General features: G+C 43.2%; 1 protein-coding gene across 1 annotated transcript; it reads right to left on the bottom strand.

The window, feature by feature from the left end:
- Positions 1-1,817: 1,817 nt before the first annotated feature.
- LOC137976594 (uncharacterized) lies at positions 1,818-7,096 on the bottom strand. The gene is made up of 3 exons (XM_068823968.1): positions 4,970-7,096; positions 2,564-4,795; positions 1,818-2,513 (listed from the first exon to the last, which is right to left on the bottom strand). Exons 1-3 carry the CDS (start codon positions 7,094-7,096, stop codon positions 1,818-1,820), a joined length of 5,055 nt encoding a protein of 1,684 aa, XP_068680069.1.
- Positions 7,097-10,571: the final 3,475 nt, after the last annotated feature.

The following is a 10,571-nucleotide window of genomic DNA, read 5'->3' as shown; positions in this document are numbered from 1 at the left end:
CTGTAAACCAATTATTAGGAGTAAATAGGTACTTTCATAAGTATTACTTCAGATAGTTGCACCATATACAAGGGCGGACGGAGGACTTTGTGAAAGGAGGGCCTCGAGATATAGTATAACAGTGGCAATATGGGCGCGATGGCTCCCGTCAGGACTGCGAACAGCGCACTTTTCTGAAGAGTTTCGGGCGCATGCTCCTCAGGGAAAATATTTGAGACTGAAGATCTCTGAGATGCAATCTAGTGTATTCTGGACACTTAAATTCAGCAAATGCATGGATTCCACATTGAACATGTAATGCTGAAATATTTAATAAACTACAGGTGTGGTTGTGGTCAAAGAAGTAAAAACACTTTTTGCTATTCCACTATTCCTCCATTTTACCATATTTGGTCAAGAGAACGCGCAAATTATGACACGGTAATACACTGTAGTGTCCCGGTTTGACCGGTTTAGAACAGAGCAAATACGGACGGAACGGGAATTTTTCAATGAAAGAAATTGTTTTCAACATCATGCAAAGACTGAGAATGTATAGAATTTGGTTTGTGATCGCTTGTCACTTGTCATTTTGTTTATCCAGTCAAATACGGACATTTGGCTGGCTTTTGTGCTGTTTACATCGTTCGCACGCGCCCTGAAGGACCGATGATGCTTTCTTTTAAAACACTCTTACCAAATAAAATTGAAACAAAATAACACATTTTTGTAGTGGAATAATAAATCTCTTATTCGATGGGTTAACATATAATACTGGCGGAAATTTTGCTCATTGCTCATATTTTTCCTCGCCCCTGCGGGGCTCGGCAAAAGACTAGGCAACTCACAAAATATCCGCACGTATTATATGTTAAACCATCGAATAAGACGTATATATTTGACGCAAGCAGGGGCCGAAGCGATCGCGGCGAGAGCACAGCCTGCCGCCAAAGGCGGCAACATTGTCTCCCCGAAAAATTGTCAAATCCAGTTTGTTTGAGATGGAAATTTACTGCATGCATTCTGGGAGATTTGGTCATTTGCGACTAAAAATGTAGTCTTCGAACACAGATTCTAAGAACTTTCAACAGGTCAATCATAAGAAAATTCGTAACTACATGTGACTAATTGTCTTCTCGGGCGGCCAAAGACACAATGACTTGCGTATATTAAGAAAAGGTAAACAAAAGAATGATACAGATGTCTCAGAATAGCAGGAGAGACCTGATGACGCTGTTTAGCTAAGATCCCAATGCCTCTGGAAATTTTTTTGCTTAGTGAACATGCTCTTTGAAATTAAGACGAGAGTCTAGAATAATTCCAAGGTATTGGATATGATCCTCTGCTTAATAGACGTTTGGTGTCCTCATGTGTTTATGGAGACAATTTAGTCAGTTTTTTCTATAAAGGAGGAAAAAGAACAAAATTTGTTTTATCAATATTTAAAGACAGTTTGTCAGCACAAAGCCAATTTTGGACGTTAACTAGCTTAATTGGTTGTGGGGGAGGCAGGTGTTTTAATGATCCAAACTCTTTAATGATAGATGACTTCCTTTTAGAATACAATTCCTGGTAGAGACGATTTCCTAAGATTTCCGAGATATAATTCCGCCAATACACAAAATATATTACCGCCAAAAACTCGATAAGATCTAATTCCTGTCACATGTCAATCAAACTAAAGCTCGTGTAACACTAGTTTCCAGTTTTCAACACACTCCCCCCTGATTGACGTCGAAGTCAATCAAGAAAGTTTAAACAAATAAGACTGATTTAACGCAAAACCTAATTTAGCTCTTTAGCCTCAGTGTCAAACGCTCAAGATACGGTCTGACAGTTCATGGAGCAGTGATCACTGTAGGGATGTCTTCATCTCTAACTATCTGAATGTTCATTCCACTGTCAAACTGTCCTGTTCTCGCATTAGTTACGTGTTCGTCACACACGTTGATTTCAAGAGGATAGAGCTTTTGAATTGGACGTTTTAAGCGAGTCTTGCGGAGAGAATTATCTACTGTTACCACTTCTGCTGCGCGCACAACGTTGTCTTGTCCCTGTAACAGTTTCTCTACTTTCCCCATTCTCCACTGTTGTCTCGGTGTCTTGTCAGCATAGATGTGCACAACGTCGCCTACTTGAATTGTTCTTCTTGGTTCACCTCCCTTGAGTTTCTGGTACTCGCGGATACCTGTAAGATATTCTTTCTTCCATCGATTTCTGAAATGGGTGAGAAGACCGTCTAAATATCTCTCTCGTCTAGGCAAAGTGTTTACAGGTACTGTGATGGCAGGAGATTGATCTAGAAGTCGACGACCAATTACAAGATGAGAAGGCGTAAGTGGAGTTTCTGTTAGCTCATCGTAGACATAGGTCAATGGCCTAGAATTCAAAACGCCTTCAGTTTCGATCAGCACTGACTCTAACTCTTCATAACTCAACTTCGCATTTCCGAGCACTTTCTTGAGACACCTTTTCACAAGTTTCACACAGATTTCGAAGAATCCGCCCCACCAGCTGGCTGTGGGTACATTGAACTTCCAGTCAATGTTCCGATCAAGAGCAAACTTTAGAGAGCAACACCTACTTTAGAGAAAGCCATTTCCTCTGAAACTCGGAATGCAGGTAGTGGTGGAGTAGGTGGAGAGCTGTAGGCTCTTCCTTGTAATTTCTTGCACGTAACACATTTGGAAAGTACATCCTTAACAGCTTGCCTTCCTTTGATTATCCAGAATTGTGATCGGATTTCAGTAAGAGTTTCTCCAACTCCATTGTGATTCACGTTTTCGTGGGACTGCATAATCACGAGCTTAGTGAAATGCTGCTTTCTAGATAACAGAATGGGATGTTTTGTTGAGTATGGAAGTGAAGACTTCTGGATTCGTCCCTTGCATCGCAGAAGTCCGTTGGCATCCTTAAAGACTCCTAACTGTTCCCAAGTCGAACTTGATTTCTCCTTTTCTTCAAGTTTGGCTTGAACGTCTTTGTACCAGAGATTCGTAGCAATATTCTGATCCTCCATACTGATGTCAGTTATTTCTATCTTCCTCTTGAGCTTCTGGATGAATTTCAGCACAAGAGCGGTTACTCTGACAAGTTTACTGAGACTACTAAATCTTTCTGGACAGATGACTTCTGAAATGTTCTGAAAGCACTGCACGGATACTGTCATAACATTTGAAATTTCAGGTTTCCTTCTCAATTCCTTTGTTACTTCTTCTGGGAATGTACTCTCACCGATTGGGTTATCAGGTAGGTTTGGCCACTGAACTTCTCCTTCTTTCAGAAATGGAGCTCCCTTCCACCATAGATCACTGTGAGCGAGAACAGAACTCTTTGACCCTCGCGACGCTATGTCAGCAGGATTAGACTCAGACGGGCAATATCTCCAGTGATCCTTACTCCACAGACTTCGAATCTTCTGAACTCGATTCTGAACAAACAGCTTGAATTGTTTAAACTCTCTATTGATCCACCACCACACGATCTGAGAGTCAGTCCAATTGAAAACAGCGTCTATCTTCATAGTGCAGGTCAATGCCTCGTGCACGGCTGTCATCAAATTCGCAAGTGTCAAGGCGGCCATTAACTCCAGTCGAGGGATTGATTCACCGATCAAGGGAGCAACTCTTGTTTTGGACGCTAGAAGGCAGACAGAACTGGTTCCAGAGGTTGTCAACCTGATGTAGACATTTGCTCCATACGCAGACTTGCTAGCATCTGCGAACCCATGTAGTTGAATAGACGTGACGTCTTCAAAGTGAACATCACCCAGGATGCAACGAGGTACTACAATGCTTGAGACTTCCCACATGTCTTGTAGTAACTCCTTCCAGCGCGACGCGAGACCTTCCGGCAAAGCTTCATCCCAACCAAGTTTTAAATGACAAATTTCTTGGAACATGCACTTTAAGGGTAAGGTAACTGGTGACAGCAAGCCTAATGGATCATAGAATCGAGCAGTACTGCTCAATAATGTCCGTTTAGTGAAAGTTCCCTCTAAGGCTTGTCTAGAAAAGGTAGCAAGATCAAACTCGAAATTATCTTCTATCCGATCCCATTGAACTCCCATTACTTTGACAACGGTTTCTTCGCTCACATTGTTGTTTGAATTTGACACTGTCCAATCTTCTTCCTCAATGTTCGGCTCGGTCAATGTAGGAGTAGCCTTACAAGACAGCTCCGGTTCCCAAGACAAAGATTCTTCTGCTCTTTTGATCATTTCAGTTAACTCTTCACTGTTCGATGCCCACTTTCTCATATTAAAACCTCCTTCTCTGAACCGCAACTTCAACTTGTGGTAAAGTTCAAAACACTTCGTTACCGAGTTCTCTCCGGATGCAAAGTCATCAACATACAAAGCTCTCACAACAGCAGCCACAAATTCAGGATCAATGTTCTCATACCTTGTTAAGTGGTTCCTCAATGTTACATTCAAAATAAATGGAGAGCAAACTAGACCAAAAACAAGACGAGTGAATCTCAGTGTGATCACTTCTGAGTTCGGGGAGTTGATGTCATCTACCCATAGGAACCTTAACAAGTTTCTCTCTGCTGGATTGACTTCAATGTTCAAGAATGCTTTTTCTAAATCACCAATCAAAACCACTTTATGGAGGCGAAATCTCAGCAAGACATCAAAGATCAATGGAGTTAAGGCTGGACCTGGTAGGAGACAGTCATTCAAACTTGGTTCATTGCGGGATTTAGCACTGGCGTCATAAACCACACGTAGTTTAGTAGTGATTCTGTCTTCTTTCAATACTTCTTTATGAGGAATGTAATGTACAGTTCCAGGAAGGGTATCTAAATCATGACTCTTATCAATCAATTCAACAACACCAGCATTTAATTGTTACTTGATGACACTATCATATTGTTGGAGCAATTCTGGCTTGGACCTTAATCTTTGCAATGAAGAAACAAGGCGATTCTGTGCCAACAAGTAATTGTCTGGAATAATTGGGTGTTCAGTCTTGAAGGGAAGAGATACTTCATAACGGATTCCATTGAACTTCACTTTGGTAAGATAGTCTTCAAGAAAATCTCCCTCTCTATCCTTTACTCCAAGAGTGTCATAGTCCCAAAACTTACTTAGCTCCTCTTTCAGTAAGAAATCATTTGAAACTAAGTTCTCTTCAATGACTTGACATTCAGTTTTCATAACATGGGACACGTTAACAGTTGATAACTGTGTATTCGCACTTGCCGCATTCACAGGACCACTCAATACGTATCCTAATCTTGTACGAATTGCCACTGGTCCATGTAGCTCCCCCCTTACCACGTGATTCTGAACCACAGACCAGTAATGATCTGCTCCAATCATGACATCAATTTCTAGATCCTCATCACCTCGTGAGTGATCAGCCAGAGGTAAGCCTTGCAGATGTGGGTAACACTGTTGTGCAATTTCAATGGTCTGGTTTGTGATGGGACCACAGATCAACTCAACTTCATAAGCATTAATGAACACTGTCAAATTGTCTTGACATTCCAATGCAAACTGAACGATGCTACATTGTTTCAATGAGGGTTCATTGTTTCCAAAAGTTTGTATTAGAACTATATCGCTTCCAATTGGTCGTAAGCTCAATTTGCTCCTTAACCGTGAGCTTATATAGGACTTTTGGGAACATGAATCAAAAAGGATTCTCACATTGCAAGAATTGCCTCCATGAGGACTTCTGACGTTAGCTCTGGCCGTTTGTAACAAGATGCACTTGTTATTAACGTCTTGAGTAAAATACAAGTTTGTACTCACAGTTTGTTCTTGATTGCTGTCTCTAGCCCTTCTGGTCGTGATTGGATAATCTGGATAGTGTTGAACGCTGCACAAAGCCACGTGATGTTTCCCACTACAACGATGACACCTTGCTTGACAATCTCGACTCACATGACCGCTCCTCAGACAACCAAAACATTTTCCCTTTTGACGTAGAATTTTCTTTCTAGATTCTGGATCGGTAACAACAGAACATTTCACCGTTGGATGAGGTCCATTGCAGAAAGTGCACCATTTATCCTTAGATAGCGGCAGTCTCTCGTTGTTTGCAACCAGGGTTGACGATGTGGGGGGTCTTTTGTTTTGACCTGTGCGAATTCCAAAACCAAAATCTCGTTTTTCTTTTAACTTTGTTTGCTCAGTTACCGTTCCCAAAGCACATCTTTCTCGAATTTGCAATTCTTCTGTGAAAGACTTGATGATTGTATCAAGGTACCAATCTTCTGATGTGCCGCGACTCAGGATGAGGCGTAACTCTTGTGGGATCTTTCCCATAATTACAGGTGTCAAAAATGTTCCGTATGTCTCAGTCGAAATACCGATTCCTTTAAGAGAACTTCTAACTGCCGCCTCCGTTCGATCCAAAAGCTGACGCAATTGCTTTAAGTCGCTCCCGTCGCTTACTTTTGGAAGCTGCATGAGCAATTCGATGTGTTTCGAAATAATGACTTGTTTATTTCCGAAGCGCTTGTCTAGAAGTTGGACCGCGTGGTCGTAATTCGAGCTTGTCAATGCTAAACCAGAAATTGTCTGGGCTGCAGAACCTTCAAGGAGCGACTTGAGATACTGGAATCTTTCCACGTCGCTTAAGGTGGTGTTTTTGTGAATGGCCGATTCAAACGATTCCCAGAAGGCATGCCAGTTGATTGGGTCGCCTGAAAATTTCTTCAATTCCAGTTTGGGTAACTTTGCGTGGGTCGGAATTATTGACGCTTTTGATTGTGTTCCCGCCTGAATACTCGAGTTAGAGTTTTGCGAGTCCAATGTCGTTCCTTGTATATCCTGACCCTTTCCAGTATTTTCCTCAGCTTCTATTGCTGTTTCTAGGTCGACTATGCAGGCTTGAATAGCGCTGGCGAAGTCACAGCTATTGTTCACGTCTTCTTCTATTTTCGTTTCGTCTACCAAATCGATAATTTCACTGTCCAATCTTTTGAGCTCCGACAATTTATCCAGCAGGGTACATCGCAAGGATTTGAGCTTCTTCAAAACGGTAGGATCTCCCCGTTTATCAATTTGTTCCTGTGCCGCGAGGATTGTTTTCCTAACAAATGCGCGATGACTTTCGCGGACCATGGATTTCTTCTTCAGTCGTTTCTTGGGTTCCGACGACATGTTTACACGAGGTTAATTCATTTTTTCACTCTTTCAATCCTTCACTCCCGGGTCTCGGCACCAAATGTTTTAATGATCCAAACTCTTTAATGATAGATGACTTCCTTTTAGAATACAATTCCTGGTAGAGACGATTTCCTAAGATTTCCGAGATATAATTCCGCCAATACACAAAATATATTACCGCCAAAAACTCGATAAGATCTAATTCCTGTCACATGTCAATCAAACTAAAGCTCGTGTAACACTAGTTTCCAGTTTTCAACAGCAGGGGGTATTTATTTAGGCAAAGAAAGTTACAGTCGTGCGAGTAAATAACATTGAGACAAATAGGTGCCGCCAGCTGAGACATTGGAATATATCTCCATAGTATATCTGGGGTCGAACGTAGGCGGTTTACCCAATTTTATAGTCATTATATATTTTGCATTTTTAAGTTTCGCTTACTATGTCTTTCCGAAAATAATAATTCATGAATGAAAGAGCCAATCAGGTCATTGGAAAAACGTCACGTACATGAACTCTAAATAACAAATAGATTCCATGTTGCCGTGCGTCTGTTCAGTAATAGATCACAGATGACGTCAAAATGTGGTAAATGTGTCAGGAACTTTTATTTTAATCTTGTTGTGTTCCCAGACAAGAATTTATTCGCTGCGATTCAAGGTTACAAAACCTTTAAGGGTCGATTACAAGAGCCGGGCTGGTTAGGTTTGCCGGGATATCTTTCAGCCCGATATTACATGAGGTGAGCTAGCCCGGCTTGGACTAAATTTAGAATATGTCATGTGAAAAAAGATAACAACAACAAGAGGAAGTGTAGAGACGTTTGTCTCGCTAAATTGTTATTAAATCGTTATTAAAATTCACCATTCTACAATTTAAAGAAGCCTTATGGTTTGATATCTTATTTATCCTTTATTTAAACATAAAAAACGACTATTCGGTGGGCCAGTTGCTCTAAAGTGGATTAATGTGGTTGGAAATCGCTGGCCCGGCTAACTGGGCTGTCCCGGTGAACGCGATTACATGGAAAAATCTCAGCCCGGTTAGCCGGGATCCCGGCATCGTAATGCCGGGATCTCGGCTGTAACGATGTTGTCAAAACGTTGTTTATTTTCTGTTTCACAAAACTAACTCCCTTACTCTCCGGCCTCGTGCTCTAACATCCGGGACACTACTTTCGTACCGTGTATTACCAAATTTGGTAACAACATTACATCTCTTCCCTCTTTGGAGCAAATTTTCATCACGGGTAATGAAAACAAACAAAATACAATTTAAACAAACCAAAACAGTTCAGTCCTAAAAGCCTAACAAGGACTTAGCAAGTTTACACGCAAATGCTATCAGTCACAAACAAAATCATCCAACTTTACTGGGCGTGTTCGCGTACGCTGCGGGTAGCGCTTTGATGGTGCAGGATCGGACTGCATCGGTGCTGCAACATCACTGAAGCCTCCTTGCTTCTCGGTACTGGCATTCTCTTCCTTCACTGCGGGCACGCTTTTGAAGAACGAAGAGTTCCTCGTAACCTGGACGCCATCATCATTCTCTGCAGTGATCATAGATCCCTTTTTCTCTACAATAAAGTGCGGTCTTGGGTCATATGGTGTGTCACTTTTCTTCTTTGAGTCATCTCTCTTAACTAGTACCGTGTCGCCTTCTTTCGCGTTTGACGGCCTTACGTAACGCTTGTTGTCTGCTTTCGCTGTCTGATCACGCTCTCGGATCTCAGGGTCTGAGCAGGGTGTCGTCAACTCGGGTAGCTTCGTTTTCATTGGCCTGCCAAAGAGTGCTGTTGCTGGAGCAATCCTTGTGGTGCTGTGAGGTGTAGCACGGTAGTTTCTCAGCAGCCTGTTCAGCTCCTGCTTGTAGTTCTTGTGCTCCACTTTTGCTGTCTTGATAACTTTCTTCACGGTGCGTACAAACCTTTCGACCTCCCCGTTCGCTCTTGCCCACTTTGGAGTCACCTTTCGATGTTTGAAACCGAAGTCGTCTGCAAATGCCGCAAACTCCTTGCTGTTGAACGGAGGGCCGTTATCAGACCTTAGAACGTCTGGGACTCCAAATTCTGAGAACACTTTGTCAAGCTTCGGTATGGTTGTTGTCGCTGCGGTCGATTTAACTATCTCCACCACAGGGTACCTGGAGTAATCGTCAGTAATCAGAAGGAGCTACTCCTTGTTCGGGATCTCTGCAAAGTCCACACTAACCTCCTTCCACGGCGCTGCTGGGAGTGGCGACATTTGTAAGGGTTCTCTCTTGCACTCAGGAGTAGTAACCAAACAAGCGTTACACGACTTGACCTTGACTTCTACCAGCCTGTCGATGTTTGGGAACCAAACTTTCTCGCGCAATAGTGACTTCGTTTTTACGAGTCCTTGGTGGCCTTCGTGCGCAAGGTTAACCACATGTTCGTGGAGACTTTTCGGGATAACTAAACGGGTTCCGCGTAGAATTAGATTACCAGACGCACTCACGGTCAGTTCGTCCTTTACTCGTTCTAGGAGGCGAAACTCTTCGACATCGACATCGACACAGCGACGTTTGACTACGTGGTGCCAGTTGCCTTTTGCGATAGCCTCTGCTACAGCTTTCAGAGTTGCGTCGCTCTGAGTGGCTTCCTCAATGTCCTGTATCTTCAAGGCTTTGGGAGTTGAAGTGGTTGCAAGGTAGCTGACGTACTCCTCGGCCACTTTCTGCTGTCGGCTTGTCTATCCTGCATGCTTGGTTGGGTGCCGCAATAGGTAATCTGCGGGGTTGATTTCTCCTCTCCGATACTTGACTGTGATCTGGTACGGCTGGAGTCTTAACGCCCATCTCTCGACTCTTGCGGGAGGCTTAGAGCTCGGATTGCTATAGATAGACACCAAGGGCTTATGGTCCGTGTAAATTGTGACAGGCTTTCCGTAAACGTACAAGTGTAAGTGTTCACAAGCCCACACTATGGCGAGGGCTTCCCGCTCGGTCTGACTGTACCGTTGCTCGGTTGCTGTAAGAGAGCGACTTGCGTACGTGATAACGTGCCTTTCCTCGGTGTTCTGGTCGACTTGCGAGAGAATAGCTGCCAGGCCGACAGGACTTGCATCGACCGAGATCTCTGTAGCCTTCTCTGGATCAAAATAGGCGGTGACGGGTGCGCTCACCAGTGCCTCTTTCAGCTGGCTGACTGCGCGGTCGTGCTCTGCTGTCCATCACCACTGTTGGTCCTTGTGAGTGAGCTTGCGCAAGGGCTCCGTCCTGGTGGCATAATCCTGGATGAATCTTGAACAATAATTTGTCATCCCCAGTAGGCTGCGCACCTCTGACGCTGTCGATGGTGTCTGAAGATTGACCACGTCCTCAACTTTCTTCGGGTCCGGCGATATCCCGTCTCTTGAGAACACGTACCCAAAGAATTCTAATTTGTCTTTGCTATATTCACACTTGCTCTTGTTGAGGGTGAGGCCTTTCTCTCTTAACCGCTGAAACA

The sequence above is a fragment of the Montipora foliosa genome, chromosome 11, assembly GCF_036669935.1.
Source record: "Montipora foliosa isolate CH-2021 chromosome 11, ASM3666993v2, whole genome shotgun sequence".
Lineage (NCBI taxonomy): Eukaryota > Metazoa > Cnidaria > Anthozoa > Scleractinia > Acroporidae > Montipora > Montipora foliosa.
This window is presented reverse-complemented; position numbering and strand designations above follow the sequence as displayed.

Excerpts from the sequence above, each read along its gene's own strand:
- LOC137976594 (XM_068823968.1), bottom strand. The coding sequence starts at position 7,096 with ATGTCGTCGGAACCCAAGAAACGACTGAAGAAGAAATCCATGGTCCGC. Across the intron at positions 4,796-4,969 it reads TCAATGGAATCCGTTATGAA|AGTCATGATTTAGATACCCT; the intron begins GTATCTCTTCCC and ends TTGATTGATAAG. Across the intron at positions 2,514-2,563 it reads AGGAAATGGCTTTCTCTAAA|TTCAATGTACCCACAGCCAG; the intron begins GTAGGTGTTGCT and ends ATTGACTGGAAG.